Source organism: Ischnura elegans, chromosome 4 (genome assembly GCF_921293095.1).
Source record: "Ischnura elegans chromosome 4, ioIscEleg1.1, whole genome shotgun sequence".
Lineage (NCBI taxonomy): Eukaryota > Metazoa > Arthropoda > Insecta > Odonata > Coenagrionidae > Ischnura > Ischnura elegans.
In genome coordinates, this window is record NC_060249.1 from 113,040,721 (window position 1) to 113,066,216 (window position 25,496).

The window sequence follows — 25,496 nt, forward strand, 5'->3', positions numbered from 1 at the left end:
GAATATAGTCCCCTCTTCACTTTTACCATTGGAATTTGTGGAAAAAAAGGGGACTATATTCAGACAAATATGGTATATATTAACATGAAAAGCTGTCTCTAGGGAGGCCAATTCAGATAAATAGACCAACAAAGGAGGAGCAAGGCATGCCGCTAGAGAAAAACAAGCCAGCAAAAGGGATAACTATGGATATGGAGACTAATAATGAAGAGAAGGGGGAGTTGGAGACTATCCGTGGGAGGAAACATACCTATATATCATGCGATTGCAGGGACTGTAATAGTTTGTGTACATTAGGCCGGCCCTTATTTTTCAGAATTGCGAAAAGTTATGTTTTCCTGGTCTCAAAATGATCCAAATGGTGTTCATATTCACGTGTTAAAATTTGGTTACTTTAAAATAACGGCAACCCGTGCCCCAAGGGCCCGAGGGAGGGGAGGGGGTTGAGGGGAAGTCTCTAGTAAGTGGTGCGGGACATACCTCAGCGGTGCCGCGGTGCGGGGTGGCGCCCCAGGGGGGGATTGCATTACGACGGACGATATCTCCTAAACGCTTAGAGATAGGTTAAAACAAACAGAAAATCGGCCCTAATGGGCTTTACTATTACGTTTTACATATAAATAGCCCTTTTTGAGCCCCAAAAAACTCAATTGAGGGTCCTTAGTACTTAGGGCCCTTGGGGCACGGGTTGCCGTTATTTTAAAGTAACCAAATTTTAACACGTGAATATGAACACCATTTGGATCATTTTGAGACCAGGAAAACATAACTTTTCGCAATTCTGAAAAATAAGGGCCGGCCTAGTGTACATTGTACATGAATATAGACCTGCCGTTAGAAAACAAGGCAAGGAAATCTCTAGAAAATGACTGTTACCAAGAAAAGAAATTGTGAGCATGAGAAAAAAGTGAACGAAAAGAGTGAGAGGAGAAAATGAGTGTTGATGGACGTTGAGAGCTACAAGAAGGGGAAGAGTGACATGAGAAGAAGGGTGCTGCAAACTTGGAGAGGAGCAGGGTGACCCCGGCAGAGAATTGGAACTAAGACCAGGGAGATAAGTGAACATGGGAGTTTTTTGCCAGTGTGTAAAGATTAGGAAATTAAAAATATATAATGTCAAAGTTGACCTTGAGTCATGAGATATCCATACATCTTTGTGAATTGCAACTATTAACCTCTTTGGAGTTAAATACGAGACACTTGTAATGTTAAGACTGATGTAGTGCATACATTTATTTGTATGTTTTGGCATGAAATTTATATCTCACCTTCACAAAGATAAGACAAAGGTAACAGGGAACAAGACGCATTAAAACAAATTGAGTGAAAGTAATATCATCAAAAAGTATCAGGAAATCTCAGAAAGATCATTGCCATGGCCAGGAATGGAAGCACCCAGCCCCATGGGGTGGGAGCCCAACACTCTTGCCATCACACCAACCCGAAACCCCCCAATTCAATTGTTTCTTATGAAAAACTTATGTTTTGGCTCCCATCAGCCAAAAATAAACATAAGGTTGTCATTAACAGGTAGGTAGACGTTTACTTACCCAACCAGGCGAAGTATATAGCAGTCTTCTCTCCAAAATAAGCCCGAATGTGATCCAGTGGCTGGTACTTGTACCACATTCCCCATCTAGCCCAATACTGGTACAGCACTTGTCTTGGGTTGAGGTTTTCTTCATGATGATCCTCACCTCTAATTGTCTTTTTTCCTTTGCGTTTATTTTTATCCTTGAAGTGTTTTGGAATCTCGTAAGGCCCCTAAGAAAAAACAACCAGTTGAGTGTCGATAGATATGCAAGAATTTTACATTACATCAAAAGAAATTTTTGAAATGGCATATCAAAGATCAATAAAATATTTGGGTAAATGGTGATTTTTCCCTTTCTATTACATGTAAAGCAAACGTTAGAAAAATGGCACTCATGATTTGGGTGCAGAATTAATTGTCAAAACCAGATACAAAGTAACAAAGTGAAAGGAAAATTTTCCATTCATTCATGTAATATGAGGTCTCAATGAAATAAATACAGGGATTATACACTCAGATAACACCATTGAATAAATAAAATATAATAGTGATAATTTATTTACTCCAAAATTTTGATGGTATGAACTGGAAGCAACGAAGGAGAAGGAGCTTTAGGTGGTCTCCAAGGTCATGAGACCAGAATTGAAATATATATCAGAGTTATTAAGAAGTCACCCTAAGAAAATTTTTAATAATTAGAGTAAGCACCTATTTTATTACAGTATTTTTCAACTGCTAGAATTTGCTTAGGTATTAATGGTGGTACAGTGCCCTTCCCAAAGTATTGCTTCTACCGCTCTTAAAAGCTTGTATCATAAGAGTAAAAATTAACTAAGGCCACTCCTCCTTCTGCTTGACACCTAGAGGGAATAAGCAAAATATTACACACTAAACATAGAAGTTGCTAACGAACAATAGTGCGGCAAAAAGAAGCCATTAGGTAAGGAGTCAAGAAATAAAGGACAGCAGTACACAAAAATTATAGAATAAGGATTTCTACCTTACCTTTCACAGAATAATTAGTTGTCCAATTGACATCAAATCTCTGACCAACAGGTGTTAAAATAGAATCGGTTATGTCGCGAGTCACTTGAAAATCAGGTGATTGGGAACTTTTATATAAACTAAATTTCTGGACACTACAAATTCTGTGCTTGCAAATGTCTTCAAAACAAATTTTGCATTCGATTTTAAACTAACCTAATATCGTCGAATACAGATTAAATTCGGTAAATATACTAAAATTTAGTTACAATACATGAATCAGAAATTAAATGTAAAATGAGGTGGTTGATTTTTAAGAATTATATAATTAACTGACGATCAACTTTCTAATAAAGTGGATGGATCCTTGATGCTATGCAACACACAATGCGACAGCGTGTATCGCGGCGCAGATAGTTGGGGCGTTTTCATCCAGCCAAGCAAACGGTTATAAAACAATATGGATTTCTAGATTAGACTAATATCAACAATTGTGATAGCTAGTGGTAATAACATATTGAAATCTTAATAAATGCGAAATCTGCATTTTCTTTGCTTTATTTTCTTTTTGGGTGTTGTACTTTTTTATAATAAAAAAATTGTCCTCGATCCGCTGTCCAAAATTCCAAATATTATTTTTATATTTCTATTTCACTATTTTATACTATAATTTTATAAACATCTGTAAGGTTTTTTGATCCTTTAGGCTACTGTTGAAATAGACTACAAATGCATCAATTTTGAGTCGACGATTAAGGGCGATAGACGAAATTACCACGTTTTACCGGCGGTGCTAAAGGTTTGAGCATTTAGTGGCTGTGTCAGTCCCTACCAAATTAAAATAATTAAATTTAAAGTAAATGGGTATATGCTGGAAATTTCTTTGTTTCACCTTCAGTTGATCAAAATGAGCAGAATTTTGATAACATATTGGAAAAATATTTTGAGGTGCTGAAAGGAGATTGAGATGCTAGCAGCGTTTTTATATCATGAAATTTTGTAAGACCTCTTTTTTATTTGATCGCTATTAAATTTTGCATTTCAACATTTCATAAAAAGTGCCAAAAACTACAATAAAGGAATCTGAGAAAGCGAAATATAAAATGAAATTCTAAAATGCGATACACAAATACTATAACTAATGATTAGGAAGTCAAGGTTCATTTTAAAATGATATTTCAATTTTTTCCATTACTTAATGTATATTCTATTTTTTCCCTATTTCCTTGATTATCCACCATACCCTGTACTGTCTTTCCTCCACCATGCCCTGTACTCGAGCTAAAATACAACTCAGCGCGTGACGACAGCGAAAGACGCAGTTACCATGGAAGCGCGATTTCTGTTTACACACAACAAGGAGAAGTCTTCGTTTGGTAGAAATATCGGATTGCTCACATTCTCAACCAACTGCTGAAAGGCAATGAGTTTGAAAGGGAAGAATAGTTTGCTTAACCTCAGTCGAAGGAGAATTTTCACTAAGAGCCCTTCACAGGAATTTTTCAAAGGAGGAAGACGAGTTGAACTCTCCTGAGACTGCAAGAGCTCTCGAAAACTTAAGTGACGTGAACGAAGACAGAGACGGCCCCGGATATCTATTGGCAAACTGCGCGATTGAGAATGAGACCATACGGATTAAAATTGAAATTCATACGGCCTTTTAATAGATTATCCCGATTCTACCGGCCACTTTACGTTAAAAGTTAACATAATCGACCCATTTCGCCATAGTTTTCCCAAGATGCCAAAATGGAAATACAGGTCATCTGCAATTTCACGGAAAAGAGTTGAAAAAGTGCAATGTGGGAAGGACTCCGATAGTATCAATTCCTATCATATAAAATACAATTTAGACTTTATCACTGGCAGAGGAGTCCGTTGACAATAATAGGGATGATAAAAATAGGTTGCTGCGACCTCATATAAAAGGAATAGAAATTCACAATTGAAATTGCGATAAATTACGCAGAAAAAAGAAGCCCTTTATCGTTTTGAAGTTTTTTAATTGCCATTATTCAGAAATCCGATTAATGAAAAAGCTATGCTCCAATCTTTATTATTGAAGAATAACTTGGAATAAATATATCCTTTCATTTACCTCAAAAACCGGGACCGGGACCAAAGTAAAAAATGCTCAATTCATTTCCCGTACGTTTAACAATTGTCTCTTAGTTGATTACACTTCTTATGCCATGCTAATTGAAAGTAACGTGGCGACTCTTTTAATTACTCACAGTGGCCAAACATTCTACTCGGAAATCATGAGCGTGAAGAACACATAGACGACTGACCAATAGGGCGGATCGCAAAAATCGATTTTTTTCAAATCCATCTGGCCCAATGAAAAAAAGTTGTGGGACCGATCAAAAATAAGGCCTGAAAAATTTGAGACCTCTACGTGAACCCCTGACCCTCGCTCAAATGCAATTTAGGGGGGGAAGGTCAAAATTCGAAAAATATAAAATTTTATGGTCATTCCCTATAGATTTTGCCGAGTTACTGCCCTTCTAGGGCAAAAATTTCGTGCATTTTGACGTATCTGCCACCGTTTAGCCACAAAATGCCTAATTTGAGTCCGCGCCCGCGAAGAAAATATTACAACGCCCGCGCAGCGTCGCGGATACAAGAGCTGCTAGCCGATCCCGTCCCCTCCCCGCTCGGTTCTCCCCCTCCCATGCCTCGAATGCAGCAAAATTCATCCCGCGTGTGCTGCTAGGAGGGCGTTTATCTTTGATAATATAAATCGGAAGATGGTAGAAGGTAAAAAACGGTGCGTAGTGAGACGATTTGCCCCTTATTTGGCGCCTCGTCGGCGTTAATCAAATCGATGTTACCAACTTTTAGAGAAGTGATGAAATATTTTTAGATCTGCGAACGCAGGAAAGGAGCCTGCAGTCTACGAAGAGGCCTCTCGAGTGGCTATATAGGTCTGCGAACTATGGTGAAGCGCTTCTCTTCCATTATGAATGTGACTAAATGGATTTAGCGGTACCACAGGAAGTACTATAACTTACGGAAAATTAGAATAGGCCAAAAGTAGGGTTTTATTGAAGTATAGACCTCAAACAATTTTTAAGGAACATTTTTAATTTTACGATATTTTTGCGTGTAAGTGCAAGGAGGAGCATAAGTTTCCCCCAATGAAGAAGTACTTTGAAAGACAAGCTGACGAAAAGAAAGATGATGGCTGCTGGATTGAATCCTAAAGAAACTCGACAACTGAGGAAAAAATCGGAATAATCGGAGATCGATGAGTGAACATCGTCAATTCTTGTACGGGAAAATAGTATCAAAACTTTTCTTCATCAAGTCATTCGAAGAAAATGAAATTAGCCGATTTGTATCTCTACTTTCCTCATAAAATAAACATTAAGGACTATAAACTCAAATTGGAACTTCTTCGGGGAAAATGCGTCTGCCAACTGTGATAGAGGTATATGCAAGAACCAAGCAACAGCAATGATCGTTCCCGCAACTTTAGCCGACGCAAAAGTCATAACTTCGTAAGATAAATCAAAGCTAGTGTACCAGAATCACTAACGTACCCAGAAAAAGATGCTACCTACTGACAAATCGCTGTCGAGTTTACAAAATTATCCGAATATTAAGAAAATGTTCATCAGATTCAATACAAGCCTATGCTCATCTTCACCAGTGGAAAGACTATTTTCACTTGCTGGGTTTCTCCATTCCCCTGTGAGGGGATCTCTGTCAGACCAACTTTTTGAAAGACTTGTATTCCTCAAGGGGAATAATTCATTCACAGAGAGCCAAATTTGATAATTTTTATATTGAAAATTTTCAAATGTATATGTGTATGTTAGAATTTTTATGTTTATTTATGTGTTAGAACTTTTTAAAAGATGTCTTAGTTTCCTTACAAGTGTATTTTGTATTTTAAAAAGTATTTAAAATACTATTTTGTATTTTGTATTTCGAATACCGAAGTCCAAGGTATTTGGTATTTTGCATTTCAAATACATTTTGTGTAGTATTATGTATGTCAAATACTCCTCGGCCTGTATTTTGCCCAGCCCTGCCTACTGTGGATAAGAAAAGAGAGGTTTCATCAAAGGGCTCCATTTTATTGAAACGAAAGACTATACTCTTGTTTGATGAAAAAAGGCAAGAGGACTTATCAATACAAGTTTAGAGGGGAATGTGTGGTGTTAATTGAAGAAACAGGGTCCCACTTTTGGAGGTTTGCCTCCCCCGTCGGAGGATTAGCAAAAGTTATAAAATCTGCGATTATCGATTCCTCTCGGAGTGAAAAGTAGATACAAAAAATTAAAAAAGGAGGCATCATCCCTTTGCTATAAGCATAATTCCAACATCCCTTGCAGTGTGGGTAAACTCATCTCGGGATTCCCACCGGGTTAATTTTTCCATAACGGCCAACATTTCAATCTCCGACTCCGGGCTCATCCTAAGGGATAAATTTTGTTGAATCCCGAAAAGAGTTTACCCATATCATTCGTCGGAAAAGCATTAAATCCGTATTTCATCCCTTACAGTGGTCTATTTGCTAATTGCACTATGCTGACTTGGATTTGCGACATAAACGTTGGGAGGGTAATCTAAGGATCCAATTTGCGTTGCTGCAAGGATGCGTTTTGCGACAAATACGAGATTTTTTTAATTGCTGGATTTTAATATCGACGTAAAGGACTACACGCTGATGATATATTGCAGAGAGACTCCGGTTCCTTCGGCTATATCTGAGATTAGCGCTGTGGAAAGTAAAAATCTATTAGTGAACGTTCAAATTTGAAGTTAAATATTCTTTTTACTATACATGTGGATGAGATATTCGTGAAATAATTCACCAAAACTTTGTTGACAGCAGCGAAAGACTAGGAATGACACTGATATAAGAAATACAGAATGGAAAGCAGATAATTGACTAATTCTTTCGTGATTGTTCCTCACCGGACGATGCTGAAACATCAAATATTAGTAAGACTAACAAAGAAAGGCGCACTTGGTGTGCATTTTGGTGCATTTGGGGCGTGTAAGAGGCGAGCGGGGAGGGGACGCGAGCGGCCTTCACCCAAAATCCATTTAGACACAGCTGTCGGACAATACCGGAATAGAAGTGTATATCCTAAGTTCCCACACCTTCATAGCCACTCGAGAGGCGTCTTCATACACCGGAGGCTCCTTTCCTACGTTCGCAGATCTAAAAATATTTCATCACTTCTCTAAAAGTTGGTAACATCGATTTGATTAACGCCGACGAGGCGCCAAATAAGGGGCAAATCGTCTCACTACGCACCGTTTTTTACCTTCTACCATCTTCCGATTTATATTATCAAAGATAAACGCCCTCCTAGCAGCACACGCGGGATGAATTTTGCTGCATTCGAGGCATGGGAGGGGGAGAACCGAGCGGGGAGGGGACGGGATCGGCTAGCAGCTCTTGTATCCGCGACGCTGCGCGGGCGTTGTAATATTTTCTTCGCGGGCGCGGACTCAAATTAGGCATTTTGTGGCTAAACGGTGGCAGATACGTCAAAATGCACGAAATTTTTGCCCTAGAAGGGCAGTAACTCGGCAAAATCTATAGGGAATGACCATAAAATTTTATATTTTTCGAATTTTGACCTTCCCCCCCTAAATTGCATTTGAGCGAGGGTCAGGGGTTCACGTAGAGGTCTCAAATTTTTCAGGCCTTATTTTTGATCGGTCCCACAACTTTTTTTCATTGGGCCAGATGGATTTGAAAAAAATCGATTTTTGCGATCCGCCCTACTGACCAATGCCTGTGATTGGTTCACAGAATGGTGACTCTCTTAAGAGAAACAAATTTGTTATTTGAATATTTAAAATAAATTTAGACTATGACAGGATTTCATTTGCAAATTTTGCTTAAAATATTGGACTCTACAGTGTATGACGATTTGGTAAGAAAATGAATATCCATTCGGATTTCCCAGTTCAATTTCATGACTATGCCAGTTTTACTGATTCAAAATATTCGCTATTGCTGGGGCCATTTCGCAGAGACAACCGAGCGAAAGCGGGAAAAATTACGCACAGTTTTAAGGAGAAATCAAGAATTCTAATATTAATTGGTGTCACTTATTTTATTCACGTATTTTTTTATGTTATGATTATTAACGGAATAATTAATTTCCACAACTAGGTGAAAATATCAATCTTCATGTGAAAGTGTGTAACGTTCACCCTGAAAACTCCACTGGGCTTGCCTTAACCGGCCGGTTCGGCGGTGACTCACTCCCCCATTTCCCCGTCTTCCCTTCGCTGGGCGTGCGGAGTCATGGTTCAGGCAACCACCCCTCCCCTTCCCAAATAATCCTTCCCCTACCCACACACCCACCTCCCACCAAAATCCCCTCCCCTCCTGGATAGGTCGGTGGGCTGGACGGGAGAGCCCAGGTAACGTTGCGTCAGCCAGGAGGCGAGTCTGGGGAGAGAGGCGAGCGAATATGCGTATGTGAGGACGGGGAGACGGAGGACAGAGAGAGAGAGAGTAGACAGGAGTCCGGTCGACAGTGGTCGACTCAGAGAGTGTCCAGCCTATGCATAGAGAAAGCGCCCGAAGGATATTAAGCCGTATCTCCCGACGCTCTTCGGTAAGTGGATCAGCCTCATTTCTGCATGTGCACAGCATTGGGTGCAATTAACTGGTTCTGGCCGGTTGCTAAGACATGGGTCGATCCTATCTCTTGTTCTCTCCAGGGCAAGTACGCTGGGGCTGTGGACACCACTCAGGTGATTTCCTGGATATACGCAGCTGAGATTCGGCTGCCTTTTGGCAGATATGAGCCGAGATCCAGCATTCTCCTGTCTCAGAGATCCGGCTGCCTTTTGGCAGATATGAGCCGAGATCCAGCATTCTCCTGTCTCGAATCTTCAAATTTGGTACCAGAAGAAAAGACAATATTCTCATGGTATCTTGTATGTATGTCGCACTGTAATTTATTGGTATTTGTTTAAAAGGAAATCTTTATGTTTGTTAAATTCTGCAATAAATTAATTGCCATGTTAAGTGTGACAATTGTGTGAAGCCTCCCTTCAGTGCTGTCCATAGGAAGGCAACTCTGGTTGCCTGGCGCCCATAAAATTGAAATTCCTATGAGGTCAGCCCACGACTCAAGAGATCGGAGCCTGCCGGGAGCTGCCGGGTATTAGCTATGGTAGGCGGTCCCATCGGATCATAGGCCGAGGGAAGGCGTGACAAAATGGCGCCCAACGTGGGGCGTGGCAACGGCAACGGCAACTGCAACGGCGACTTGCTTGACGGCAGTTTGAACTTTGATTCATTTTACTGGAGAGGCAAACTTAGTTTAAAGCATTTATTAGTCCCTTACAAGATCAAGGATTGTTTAATTGACTCATTACTACGTGTTTTATAATTTGTGTTGAACTGTTTAAGTGAAAATTGTGAAGTGCCTGCTCTTGAATTGTGCTTAGAGGCTTGAATAATGTTGTGATTTCAAGTTGTAGACACTTAAGATTTAATTTCAAATTTTTCTGAGTTGATACAATCATTTATTGATTATTATGTAGTGTATGTCAATGTATAGGTTAAGAAATATCTTGTGGAATTGATTCTAAAATTTGTTTAAATTTTCTTTCAAGTAACAGGGTATAAAATTAAGCCAGAAAGGCAGAGGTATTCTGTGGATGGACCAGACTGGAGAGTGCTCGATCTTCGCCTTGAACGATTTGGACTTCCGGGGAAAGAAAGGAAATTTTTCCAGCCGGAGGAGAGCACTCGAGATTGGTGAGACCCTATGTTTTCTGTGATTGGCCAGAATGGAGGTTAACCGTTTAACTAAGGATGAGCTGATCTACGAAGTCGGAGTGCGCGGGGGCTCAGCTGGTACAGATGAAGGAATAGATGTTTTAAGAGGGGCTCTCAGAGAATTATTGCGTAGTGACCAACCAATGGGTGGCTTTAAGGAGGAAGAAAGCGTTGAAATAGAGTCAGAACTTTTAGTAATTGAATCGAAACTCACTTTAGTACAATTGGCCATCCAGGATATTAAGAAGGGTGGGAAGGAAACCTCGCCCAGGAGAATTAAAACTCTGTTGTATCACTTAAATAACAGGATTAGTTATATCTTTCCCAGGTGTCAAGGGGGAGACAGAAAAAAGGGTAAAGAGATTTATCGCAGTTTAAAACAATTGAGTACATTGTTTAGTAACTTAGGAGAAGGAGTAGAGTACCAAAGTCCAGATATATGTTCCATGTCCTCTTCTTCAGGACCAGAAGTTGAAAGACAAAGCTTACAGGGTCATAGGAGACCTGAAGTTAATGTTGCAACAGATCAGTATGAAAATTGTCAGGATGTTAATACATTTCATAGAGAGACTCGTGGGAATATGAGAACAGACCGGAATTATGAGGGTAGACCACAATTACATAAGTGGAACATTACATTTAGTGGTAGTCCCTCAGAAAGTGTAAATGCATTTATTGTCAGGATTGAGGAACTTGCAATAGCCCGTGGAGTGTCAGAAGCTGGATTGCTTCTTGGGGCAGTGGAATTATTTGAGGGGCAAGCTCTACTTTGGTTTCGGTCGGTGAGGAATGATATCTCTAGTTGGGAGGAACTCAAGGTTATGCTTCGCTCAGAGTTTCTTCCTTTGGACTTTGAGGAGAATTTACTCCAAGAAATTAGAAACAGGAAGCAAGGGATGACTGAGTCAGTGGGGACATTCATAGCCTGTATGTTAGGACTATATGATAGACTAAGTAAAGAAGTCGGAGAGGAAGAAAAGTTAAGTCAGATTAAAAGAAATTTAGCTCCCTATTATCTGGAAAAGTTAGCTTTGCAACCAGTGTTGTCAATTAAGCAATTGAAATCGATTGGCAAGGAACTAGATTTGAATAAATTCCGTATTGAACAATATGAGGCATCAAAAATGAACAAGGTTAGATCTTTAGAACCCGACTTGGCCTTTAATAAAACTTTCCAATTTAGAGCATCTCAAAAACCATTGGTGCAGTCTATAGGGATAAAAAGAGAGGGTATTAAATGTTGGAATTGTGACCAAAATGGGCATAGATTCTCAGAATGCAAATTATCCTCTAAAATATTTTGTCATCGCTGTGGGTACAAAAATGAAATAACCAGAAATTGTCCAAATTGTAGAAGGGGTAATAGAACTGATAGAACTTATAAGCCACAGAGACAGGAAAACTAAGGAGAGAGTCCGACAAGGGGCACTCGTACTCTCTAAATTATTTAGTTCCCCCCTATGTGAATCTAGACTTGGTGAAGTTGGAAATGGAAAGAGATAGTAGGATTTATCTGCCAATTTCAGTTTATGGTCTGAAATTTTATGGATTGTTAGACTCAGGAGCCACTCATTCAGTTATTGGTAAATCAGGTTGGAAATCTTTGTCCAAACTTAAGCTGTCTCTTGAAAAACCCACATACTCTAGTATTCAAGTTGCAAATGGGAATAAATGTCAGGTAAAAGGAATAGTGAGCTTACCTGTGGAAGTAGAGGATATCACCAGAATATGCGAGTTTTTAGTGGTACCAGATATCACTTATGATTTCATTCTTGGTGTTGATTTTTGGTGGATTATGGGCTTACAACCAAATTTATTAAAGGGTACTTGTAAACTGGAAACACCAATCAGTGTTAATTCTGTGGAGTCAGTAATCTCTAAGCGCAAGCTAAATGAAAATCAAAAGAGTCAATTAGAGAAATTGATGAGAGATTATCGAGAAACTATAGGTAGAAGGGGGATAGGTTGTACCAATTTAGTGGAACATGTAATTGATACAGGTGATTCGCCTCCAATTAAACGGCGTTATTACTCATATTCTCCCAAATTATTGGAAATATTGCATAAGGGCATAGAAGAACTATTAGACCAAGACATAGTAGAAGTTTCAAATAGTGCATGGGCATCTCCTGTGCTACTGATTAAGAAACCAGATGACTCCTATAGATGGGTTGTAGACCTAAGAGAGGTGAACAAAGTATCTAAACCAGATGCTTACCCTCTGCCAAAGGTAGAGGATATTCTTGTTCAGTTGCGAAACACTAGGTACTTGAGTTCATTGGATATAAAGTCCGCATTTTTTCAAATTCCCTTAGAAAAGAAAAGTCGAGAAAAGACTGCATTTGTAATTCCAGGGAAAGGCCTGTTTCAATTTAAAAGAATGCCTCAAGGTTTGAATACAAGTCCTGCTACTTGGCAGCGTCTCATAGACAAGGTGATAGGGGAAGATTTAAAACCCTTTGTGTTTTGTTACTTAGATGATATAATAGTAGTGTCCAATTCATTTGAACACCATTTAGAACTTCTCTATAAGATACTCGATCGTTTAGATAAAGCTAACTTGACACTGAATTTAAATAAGTGTTGTTTTTGTAGAAATGAGTTAAAATATTTAGGTTACTTGGTAAACGAAAAGGGACTTCAAGTAGATCCAGATAAAGTTAAGGCAATAGCTGGATTTCTTCGTCCAACCAATGTCACTGAGCTTAAGAGGTTTATAGGGCTCGCTTCTTGGTATCGAAAATTTATTCAGAATTTCTCTAGCATCATGCAGCCTTTGAATGCTTTAACTTCCAAAAAGAATAAGTATGATTGGACAGAGGAATGTGAGCATTCTTTTAAAGTTATTAAGGAGAAATTAATATCTGCTCCTATTTTAACATGTCCTGATTTTTCAAAAGAATTTGAATTACACTGTGATGCTAGCAATCAAGGTCTAGGGGCAGTCTTGTACCAAGAAGATAAGGTGATAACTTTTATTAGTAGGGGCACCTCTAAGGCAGAAAAGAAATATTGCACTACTGAACTTGAATGCTTAGCTGTATTGTGGGCTATTGAAAAGCTGAGAGGATATCTTGAGGGCTATGAGTTCACAGTGGTAACAGACCATGCTAGTTTAGTTTGGTTAAATAATTTAAAAGACCCCAGAGGGAGATTGGGTCGTTGGGCTGTCAGAATGCAGCAATACAGATTTAAGATTGTGCATAGAAAAGGGAAGGAACATACTGTTCCAGACGCTTTATCTAGAAACCCATTACCGAATGATGGGATAAGTTTAAACTTAATTACAGTCATGGGAGAGAGCCAAGATATTTGGTATGAGAGTCTGAGAAAAGGAATAATAGATAAACCTGAGTCATATCCAAAATTTAAGGTCCAAGATTATCAGATCTATAAATATATTGATCCAGGTTGGAACCAATCTCATCAGTGGGTTAGAATCATCCCTAAGGATATGCGGAAAGATGTAATGATAGAATGCCATGATGATCCGGCAGCAGGACATTATGGGTGTCTGAAAACAGTTAGTAGACTAAGAAAATTATATTATTGGCCTAAGATGAAGGCAGATGTTGTCAAATATATTAAAAGTTGTGATATTTGTAATCAATACAAGGCTACTCAGAATGCACCATTGGGATTCATGGGAGATCAAAGACTTGTTACAAAACCTTTTCAGATAGTATCATCTGACATTATCGGGCCTTTGCCTAAGTCAATTAATGGATTCATGTATTTAGTAGTGACCTGCTGTATCTTTTCAAAATATGTAATAATGAAACCGATGAGAAAGGCAACCGCCGACAATGTTAGAAACCATTTAGAGGATGATGTGTTCTTGAAATTTGGGGCTCCCCATACTTTACTTTGTGACAATGGTGTGCAATATAAGAGTAATAAGGTTAAAGATTTATGTGAGAAGTATGGTGTAAAAATTATGTATAATTTTTATTACCATCCCCAGAGCAATCCCACAGAACGAGTTAATAGGGTAATAAAAACCATGATAGCTGCATATGTTGGCAACAATCATCGCCATTGGGATAAAAATTTATCTAAAATTAATTATGCCATAAATTCCGCCGATCATGAGGTGACAGGATGTAGTCCTCATAAACTAGTATTTGGGGAAGAGATTTTCTTAAATGGGACATTAAGGAAAATACAAATTAATGGAAGAGAGATTCCAGATTTTCAAAATCGTAGAAAACATTTAGAACACCTAGAGAAGGTCAAGGAAATAAGGAAGGAAGTTGTTGAGCGATTACAGCAAGCTTATAAAAAGAATTCCCATTACTATAACCTGCGGAGGAGAGATGTGAATATAGAGCCCGGACAGAAAGTTTTAAGGAGAAACTTTGTACAATCCAATGCTGCTAATTACTTTTCTTCCAAATTAGCACCAAAATATTTAGGTCCTTATCTAGTCCACTCAAAAGTAGGAAATAAGGCTTACCTTCTCCAGGATGAACAGGGACTAACAGATGGTCCCTGGCATATAAAAGACTTAAAGCTGGTGTAATACAAAAATTTTTCCAGGGAAAAATTTTTTATTTAGGAAGGGGGGGAATGTAACGTTCACCCTGAAAACTCCACTGGGCTTGCCTTAACCGGCCGGTTCGGCGGTGACTCACTCCCCCATTTCCCCGTCTTCCCTTCGCTGGGCGTGCGGAGTCATGGTTCAGGCAACCACCCCTCCCCTTCCCAAATAATCCTTCCCCTACCCACACACCCACCTCCCACCAAAATCCCCTCCCCTCCTGGATAGGTCGGTGGGCTGGACGGGAGAGCCCAGGTAACGTTGCGTCAGCCAGGAGGCGAGTCTGGGGAGAGAGGCGAGCGAATATGCGTATGTGAGGACGGGGAGACGGAGGACAGAGAGAGAGAGAGTAGACAGGAGTCCGGTCGACAGTGGTCGACTCAGAGAGTGTCCAGCCTATGCATAGAGAAAGCGCCCGAAGGATATTAAGCCGTATCTCCCGACGCTCTTCGGTAAGTGGATCAGCCTCATTTCTGCATGTGCACAGCATTGGGTGCAATTAACTGGTTCTGGCCGGTTGCTAAGACATGGGTCGATCCTATCTCTTGTTCTCTCCAGGGCAAGTACGCTGGGGCTGTGGACACCACTCAGGTGATTTCCTGGATATACGCAGCTGAGATTCGGCTGCCTTTTGGCAGATATGAGCCGAGATCCAGCATTCTCCTGTCTCAGAGATCCGGCTGCCTTTTGGCAGATATGAGCCGAGATCCAGCATTCTCCTGTCTCGAATCTTCAAATTTGGTACCAGAAGAAAAGACAATATTCTCATGGTATCTTGTATGTATGTCGCACTGTAATTTATTGGTATTTGTTTAAAAGGAAATCTTTATGTTTGTTAAATTCTGCAATAAATTAATTGCCATGTTAAGTGTGACAATTGTGTGAAGCCTCCCTTCAGTGCTGTCCATAGGAAGGCAACTCTGGTTGCCTGGCGCCCATAAAATTGAAATTCCTATGAGGTCAGCCCACGACTCAAGAGATCGGAGCCTGCCGGGAGCTGCCGGGTATTAGCTATGGTAGGCGGTCCCATCGGATCATAGGCCGAGGGAAGGCGTGACAAGTGATTCAAGAATGTAAAATTATAAACCATCGAAAGTATTCTATGCTCTTTTCATAAGAAAATATGCTGTAATTTATGTTTTAAGTTGAATAAATAATACGAAATAAAAATAATTTTTTATGAAAAACAACGTTTTTATTGCAAACCAAAAAGGATGCTGCAAATTTTCTAAGAGCTTGAAGGAGTCTCTAAATAAATTAATTCATATACAGCGAGAAGCGTTGGGCGCATATTCCCTTATAACACCCAATTTATATTTTACATCAATTAAAATATAATTAACTGTAGTTCACTGTACTTCGTAATTTCAGGATGCTATGATGTAAAAAAATTGTCGTTATGACTCTCTATCATTCTCATTCCTTTAAATGATCGCAGAGCTGCCATCGGATTTTGTCGGCCATTTTTTTGAGCAACTATTTAATTTTAAGTTCCGAATAAAAATGGAGATATTAAAATCATAACATGAGTGTTAGAAAATTTCATTGTCGTCTGGTTCTGAGTTATACTGAAAATTTCAGCTTTTTAGGTAATCGGAAAGTGGGTTAAAATTAAGTTGCAATATTTGACCCGGACAAGATGACAAACAAAGAAGCGATATCATAAAAATATTATGATAAAATGAATGTTATTCGAAGATTAAACGAATCTTTAAACCTTCCCCTGCATACCAATAACCTGGGGAAACAATTTGGTAGCGATTATAGTCTCAGAATTTTGTTAATATGCAGTGCGCAGTCAAATTGTGCGCTATTTTATATATTTACTTTGTATTTTTTTAAGTTGTGGACTGAAAAATACCAAGAAGTTGAACGTCATGTTTAATACCCTGCTCCACCAAATATGCTCGCCGGACACCGCTGGATTTGGCCAAAAAGTAAGAGAAGCAGTAGTTTTATGATAGTAGAGATTTATACTCACGTCGTGGAGCGGGAAGGCAGAAGAGAACGTTCCCTCGTCCACCAGCCTCTGGATGCCCACCTCGCCTTTGCTCCGTCGGCCAAACGTGCACGTGGACAGGATCTCGTGCAGAATGCGACTCCGCTGCACGTTCGTGAAGTAGCCGTCACGGTCCTCGCTCCCCAGAAACCTTTGCAAGATCAAAAATAAAAGAAAATCAGTCAATTCCTTTTTTTCCTTGGACACCATGCATAACGAGGATTTTTTTTGCTTGGGGGTATCCAACAATTTTATCCTGATTTACCCCCAGGACCATTCGGTCAAAAGTCCAAAGCTCTACCCAATGGGCCACTATGCATATCTTTCGATGTTGGCACAGGGAACTTCACTAAATTGTGGATATAGGAGTAGTTTACGCGGACAGGACTTCGTATTGAATAACCGTACTCGACATAAAAAGGCGCAAACAGTTTAGAAAATGCAAAACTTCAGCTGTCGTAATGAGCCAATATGCGTTGAACCAGCCAAACTATCATAAAAATTTCCACAACATCCAATCGCATAGAGTGATTCACGACCTAAAACTAAAGATTAAAAAAAACCGGTGAAGTTGAAATGGTTGGCGAAAGCTCTTTTAATGGGGCACTTTCATATAGTTTCCTCTTCCATGGAAATGAAAACCAATGTTGTCTGTGGGAATCAGGTTGGTGTGGTGGCTAGAGTGTTGGCTTCCCACCCGGCGGGCTCGGGTTCAAATCCCGGCAGTGTCAGAGAATTTGCTTGAATATTATGTGGAAGACATTTCAAGTACAATATTCCGCCCGTCGGATGGGACGTTAAATCGTGGCCCCGTTGGCGTCTTTCGTTAAGAGCCGGCTAGTGCCGACGCCGGGTTTCTCTCCACCCTTCCCTCCATACCCTTCCCTCATGACGCCAATGTCCTCGGCTGTCGGACGTCTCCTCCAAATACCATACCATACCAATGCAGTCTGATAACGTCATCCAACCTCATGGACTTGACATGCAAGTAGTATGATTAGATGTTATATTATACCGCTAGAAAGAAATATAAGCCTGCTTTAAGCTATCTCATGAGTTTCAAATTAATATGCTAATAAATTAAGAATAATCATTAAAAATCGGAAAAAATAACAACATAACAGTGCACGATTTTTCCAATAATATGAAAAATGATTTCATTTGTCAAAAAAACGAAAACAGAATCAAATGGTGACATAAGAACGGATACCTTGATGTTAGATGGCGTTGAGGCTACATTTAGCGTCTCCTCTGACGATCGAAGGTATATTTTTGTCATGCGATGACAAAGTGGATAACATGGAGAAAACAGATTGGAGACCAGAGTCCCAAGAGCGTGCGGTAAATAACACGCCAGCCATTCCATTTCATTTTCTATGCCACGAAAATCATCCCGAACAAACAAAATGGAGGCGGGTGGGCAGGAATGTCTCGTTAACCGCCAACTGTTGTCTCTTTCGGAACACATTTGGAGGTTCATGAGAGCATAATAACATCGTCGACGACCTTCGAAATGACCACTTCACGAGGTTGTGGACTTCATGGCCGCGTTCGCTTATCGCCGATCGGGCATTTATTCCGTAAATACAGCCGCCCACGTTAGATGGCGGGATAATCGGCAGTCACGCACCGAGCCAAGCGAAGAAAATGTCGCGGGAAACGAGGACGCTGTGACAGTCTTGCTCACAGAGATAAGTCACACGCATCCACGCATGAAAATGCGCATTAAGCACGAGTATGGGCCCTGCATACCACTGATGATCCCTAGAGGAGCAGTTAATGTGGATAGGCGGTAGATATGCGAGTTTATACAGCCGACTTTCACCGTATACACGTGCGCAATTGACATGCAATATTGCACCATGCTGGACTCTCACTTCTTCATTTACTTCAAGGTATGGGGTCCTGTATCGGAAGGGGCGGAAAGAATTATTCGCTTGAAGATTAGCAGTGGGAGTAAAGAGAGAGCTCAGTGCGGCAGCGCAGCAAGCTAAATCTGAGTCCAAGATTGAAAATAATTAACTTCAATGATATTTTAAAAAATGGAAAAAGTTAGCACATGAAACGCTGACAAATAGATTTCATGGAAACCCTGATACTTTTTCGTAAGCATTAAATTAAAACAACATAATATTTCCGGTCGAAATAAACAAAATTTAAGCATAAACCTACTTCGAAATCGGCTGATTGGACCCATCACGAATCGCGTCTTATGGAATATCGGCATTTCACTCTTGGTAGTAAGCACAGAAGGCGTAAATCGATCTAAATTAACTTAATAAAACGGGTTTCAGAAGGAAAATATTCTTGCTTAAAGAGAAACAGGGAGTTTTATTTAAAAAATAACTAACTCTCTCGTATTCATTGCTTCAACCCTATGGTTGAAATTGTTAATCGAGGTTATGCTAAACCCCAGGCCAAGCCACAGATGGGTGAATTACATTCACTAAGGGTAGGTGGGCTAAATTCTTTTCTCGGAGCGCCTTGTTTCCCGATGATTTTTGTTGGGGCTTATTAACCCTTCAACCGAATTTGAACCCATTATCTGTCGCCATTCTGGGAAATCATTATACGGCAAGCGTAATTTTTTTTAGATAAGTCAAAATACGCAATGTATACGATAAGTGCGTTTTAGTCGATCATAATTGAAATAATACTTAAAACTGCATTTTCAATTATGAAAGTTAAAAATTATAATTTTCAAAATTATGATAATTAAGTGAACATACAGTATTATTTTTCATTTTCCCTGAATACCAATGCTTTTGGCGAACAAAGAACTCAGTGCTGTGTCTATGAGAAAAACGAGTAAGCTTTGAAGGCGGTTCGTAATATTGGTAATACATACAAGTAACACAGATCTGCAAAAAATATCCAATGATAGTTCAAAGAGAAGAATGAAAAATGGCACAGAAAAATCCTTCAGGAAGAAACGACATGGGAAATGAAAGCGTACACTAGTAAACGGCAAATAATATCGGAATTCAACCCTCAGAGACGCTATCCTTTATTTGGATTTTTGCCCGACTGCTCCCATAGATTGACTTCCGTTCGAGATTTCTTATCGAAGATGCCCTATTTGTTCTGTATAACGGCTTATGCCCATTTTAATAGTAGTATTCTTAATGAAAAATAGCTTACAAATAAGTCGAGAGAATGGAACAGCTGATTTTCCTTCGCTGAAAAAAATAAAAAGAGCCAGACGAAAGGAAAGGAAGGCTCTCAATGAAGTATGAGTTCCCTTTGAGACTTCTTGTGGTGGATGACTGAAGCCGCAAGTCTTAAGCCGCAACACTGAAAACGCTAGACTTTCTTCACTGGACGTAACTTTATTATTATTGACCACATCCATTTAAAATATTAGTAGTTAGCACAAATTCTGCATCCGTCAAGAAATCGATTTTAGATGAGTAAAGATAGTTTTTTATGTCCATCTATAGACAAAAATATCTTAATTGTTTTCCTTCAATAGCAAGAGAAATTTTAAGCTTTTCTTTGCTAATGCAATGTTCAATTGGAGCCAACCCATTTAAAGAAATAGGCTCTCTTTTGAAGTTGTACCGCAGTGCAAGTCCAGCAAATTTGTCGCAAACAGGGTTTATTGTGTTCAGCGATGCGGCTATCGCTCAGCGTAGATTGAAAATCAATTTGAGAAAACAACTAAGTGACGGAGAGAGTTGATTTCTTCGTGGAAATAAATAAGAGGATCAAAACGAAAGGAAGTGAGCGGGAATATTGAATGGCTGGTGGTCATTTGAAGGACATAGAGGAAAACAAAAGAGCCACGGTATTGAAAAGCGCCCCTTAAGGGCCTTTTAATCTTCGCCCATCGTCGGCGCCTCCTGGAAACAGCTTTCCCCCCTCCCCTCCGCCGCTCACGTCACAGCCCTTTCTCTTCCTTTCCACTTGGAAAGCCCTTTCGGCCGACAGATGCATGCCAGGCACTGACCTTGACAAGGGAAAGGGTGCTCGCGCTACCCGATTTGTTTTTTTTTCGCGAAAGCGTGTCTGGATCGGGAATGAATCAGACTGGGCCGATATGTGGGTCAGTGGAGACGAGGGACAAATTCCAGATATAAAAAATAACCCTATATAAATTATTGCGCCCTCCCTCACTGTTTTTTATTTGGTTTTAAAGCAAAATCTTAATTGAGTGACACAAGAGCAGCCCTTAGTCAGAGTTTCGAGAAAAATAGCTTAATATTGAAAAGGAAATAGAGTTTACCAGAATTAAGACAGTTGCAGACGATGGTAAGCAAATTGCACTGCACATCTAAATAGGTTTGCATAAATTCAAAGAGGCTGATATACTTAGCAGATAGATTTCGAGGAAGAAGTACAGTTATGTTTTTGTCACAGTATTTAGCCAATTTTTACATGGCGACCTTAAGGAAATTCCATTTCATAAGAGCACAAAAGCTAATAGCCTCTGTAAATGGCTAGAGATAACGTCTTGCCATCAGAGTAATCGGTATGAGGGAAAATAATGAACACAGTAAGTAAGAGCAAAACAATCTCTTGGATTGAAAGTTTCAGAATAATTAGGTTGATGCAACAGTAAGTTATAAGAAGGAGAAATAAGGGATAAAGAATTTGAGGTAAGTATAAAACTTAAGGAGATAGAAAGGCATCATTACCGAGTCAAGGAGGAAATGGAGATACTGGGGAGAAATAATGAGAGGTAAGGTAAGAATGTGAATTCAGCAGTCAAGTGCAAATTAGAAGATCCAATAACAAGTGGAATTGAGATTCATCAACGGAAATAATATTTGAAGATCAATTGAACTATAATCACGTGATTAACAAAATTTATAGCCAAGGAATGCAGGATGAAAAATGAAAATGGTGTAAAAATTAGCCCAAAATTTGATCACCGCTCAATATAATATGTTCAGTGTGACGTGCTGAAAAAGTACCTATTAATACTGTGTGCTATAAAATTTAAAGTGGATTGGTTATCTGCAGCCCTCTTTTCTCTCTCTGATCATTCTAACAAATCTTTTGAGCTACATCGTTTCATATCCCTATTTAACTAATGTGGCAATGTTTCTTGTTTGTTGCAGAGAGCTTTACGCACTACTGTTTACAAGAAACATATTCAACGGAGCAGGTAGAATAAATTCCATGCATAGCCTCGCGATTTCCTCCATTAAAAATTTTATTCTTTAGAGAGCATATCATTCCTGTTCGAATGGTCTTTTTTTCAGGGACAAATTGCCAGCTTAAAGCTTACGCAATTACCTTGAAATTGTCAGTGCATACAAAATTTCACCTCCCCGAAACTAATGAGAAAAATGTATCGCATTTAAGATAGACTCAATTGTTGACAGAAGACTACCATACTCACTCCGAAATTTTTAAGGTGGCAACTTAAATTATGAACAAATAATACGAACAGAAAAAACGTTCAAGAGGGAATTTTGCGCCATAAAGAGTAGGGAACACGTAAGCAGAAGAGAAAATAGTTTACATAGTTGAAAAAGGTAACTGTTGACAGCAAATTTTACAGCATAGAAACCTTGAAAATTTTAAGAAGATAAGAAAATAGCGCCAGTTTTAAGAAGCTATTGGTGCGTCACGAAAAAAACACGAGAAGCGGAAGTTTTCCATATTCTCATGATGTACAGAGGAGAAGGTGTGTGCATAAGTAGGTGCGCTGTCATGAAACCGTTACTTGAGAGTTACTTCCCGTGCATTTACATCGACGTGCAAGTGTGCAGATCTGAAAAGTCCTGCTTAAAACATATTTCCAAAGAAGTCACTGAGCTGCTGACGAACATTTCAACCAGTAAGTTGAATTTTAATTATCGTGTCGCAAAGTGGGCTGAGTTTGCCGATAAGTTTAGCTTTTGTGATCCGTTCGTGGTAGAGCATAAAAATATTTATAAATGTTTGCAAAGTTACCACACGGAATATAGGAACAGACTTGGAAATCCTTTGGAATACCGAAGGTTCATGCCGCTGGCATGAAACATTTCGGCGAAAAATCTTTCTCGCGGATCCCAAAACAGCGGCACGATTCTCTTTATATCAGCGACTGACCCAAAACCTTTTCTTTCCCCTCATCGAGACAATTGGACAATCTTCGTTCACTCGACCGAGGAGAGGAAACCTCTCCGTCTTCATTCTCTTTCTCTAAAGATCCATCCGAACCCTTAAAGTTCTCTCTCATCTACTCGTTTCCCTCACCATCCGGAGAGAGAAAAAAATAATCCCTCACTCCACAGTGCGCAGTGTCTCCTATACACGACGCAGCGATAAATCCCGGGAAAGCGGTCAGGGGTCTCTCCGCAAATGCTTTTCCCTTTTACTCTCCAGCGAGAAGAGAGAAATAAAAAAAGAAGAGAAGAGGATAAACCCGTTCTCTCTCTCTCGCCCTCCTCTTTCGCTTTCATTCCTTTCCACCCGACACACGCATACAAGGCTAAACACGGCCCGCAATAAATTTCAGGAAAGCCAGTCACACATTTCCACACGCACACAGTGTCGACTCTCTCACGAAGGGATAGAGACGAACAAAGCACGCACGCACACTCGCGAACGAACCCACTGACGAGTCAACTCAGCCAATGACTCAGAAAAGGGTTGTCTCAATTCCTCTTCATCCAGCGGTCCCGTTCATTCCGCGATCCTGAGTTGGAAACGGGGTCGCTCAAAACGGAAGTAATGTCTGAATCGCACGGTCCTTGACCTTGCACATGTCCAAGGGTCTAGCAAGCGGGGTTTATAAGATCAGGGTTTCCAGTATTGCATGATTCAGATCTAGCACCCTGAAAATCTTGCATCGTTGCTTGCATCTTAGCTAGATTTCTTGTTTCCGTCATTGGTACCATTGTAGATTTCATTCTTGCCTCCAACAGGACCTACTGTCCGGACCAAAAGTAGATATAGAGACTTTTCTTGTAATATTTGTACAAAGATACGGATGACTAGTCAATGACAACAGAGTCAAAATTCACCTCGTACGAGCAACCGTTACTTAGAAAACATTGTTTCATTAAAAATACGATAAAAATTGTTATAATGGCGGAAAACGTAAGGGACTTAAAATTAATAATAAAAAAGATTAACTCCATAACATTTATAAATTTGGTAAAGTTAGTAATTCTTGTTTAACTTTAGCCAATGTTTAAAGTTGAGGTTTACTTAGAAAGACTTAAAAAACCGGTATCTTTTTAGTTTATGCACCAATATCTATATTTCACCATAAAAGTAAAAAAAGTTCAACCATATGAGTCAAAGCGTAATGCAACAAGAAAATAAATAGTACTAATACCACAAAAATTGCTTAAAGGGTATGCTTTTAAGAAGCTTTCAAACTCGAGTCTCGATACTTTTGGTATGGACAGTGGTAGCTTTCAATCGATCAAGTTTGTTAGTTGTAATGATTGTATTTATATCGTCAATTTTTATGTATCGAAGTATAATAATTGAAAGATATTTTTAACTAGCCGCATGTTTTATTTTTCCTTCTGGGTTACTTTTATTATATCAACTTTCCATCCTGTTCTATTTACGCAAGAGCGATTATGAGCACCCTAGTTTTCGTCCTGGATATGTTGTAAACGCCAAGGCAATTAATAATATGATTCAGACTTAGAAGATCCGTGAAACCTGACGCAAAAACATAAGAAAGTATTTATGGCGAAAACATAGCTCTTGTAACGTTATGAAAAAAAAACTAATGGCACGAAAGAATATATAAAAAATTTAATAAGGTAGTTTTCACTCGAAGGCTCGGGTAACAGTAAATTCATAAATTTTGATCAAACGAGAAATAAAACACCTACAACTTGGTCCAGAAGACGTTAGTATAACATTCAAAGTGCATTAAGTGGGACAATCATGGAAGATGCATGTCGGTCCAACAGGTAACAAATGACAACGGGCTCTATAATTCTATCAGTAGAAAATACCCATCCACATACGTCACATCACATATGTCAAAGCCGCCCATTTTTAAAAGATTCTTTGGCAAATATAGCAGAAAAGGAAGATTAAATTTAAGGCCACAAGGCATATGTACAAATATTTACCTAGATTAGATAAAAAAATCTAACAATAGATAACCGCGCGTGGTCACAGGGGAAATCCAGATAGATAGATCGGATAAAATGAATTAAAGATAGAGAATGAGGTGGATAGCTACAATCAAAAATTACCTGGATTGAACGGCGTTATGAACTATGACTAACTTCATGTAAAAATATTATTATTACTGTAGTTATTACATAGGAGAAGTATTTCCACGAAATCAAACGTTTTTTATGAGATTTACTTCAACCTGGGCACTATCTCCACTTATGCTACTTTAACTACTCTAAAAGGAGAGGACAAGGGGACTGCATAGAGGAGGCACAATTCCATCGCATAGAAGTATGATTTCTGTTACCACTTCGGTCGCATTTTAATCGGCTTTCATAAACGTCCGCGGTGCGGTGATGAGTGGAATGCGATCCTTTTTTTCCCCAATATTTTGCATTACAATGTTTGTAATTGCGAGGAATAGCCTTGAAGAGTCAATAATTTGATAAATCACATCATCATGTTTATAAACTTTGGGTAATACCCCTAGTTATACCTTTTATACCCGTGTTACTCGGATTACTTTGTTCGTCAGCGACGCGAGTGGCGACTTCTGTAAACCCATTTAAATGCGCGGTCGTTG

The 25,496-nt window shown here is 39.4% G+C and overlaps 1 protein-coding gene across 1 annotated transcript in view; it reads right to left on the reverse strand.

Annotated features, from left to right (window-relative positions):
• Positions 1–25,496, reverse strand: part of LOC124158220 (anoctamin-7-like) — a 384,154-nt gene that overhangs the window by 18,927 nt on the left and 339,731 nt on the right. The window contains exons 6-7 of the mRNA XM_046533409.1: positions 16,811–16,979; positions 1,551–1,764 (exon numbers count right to left, since the gene is read on the reverse strand). Of these exons, the coding sequence (XP_046389365.1) occupies positions 1,551–1,764; positions 16,811–16,979 (383 nt within the window). The remainder of the gene's footprint in view (positions 1–1,550; positions 1,765–16,810; positions 16,980–25,496) is intronic.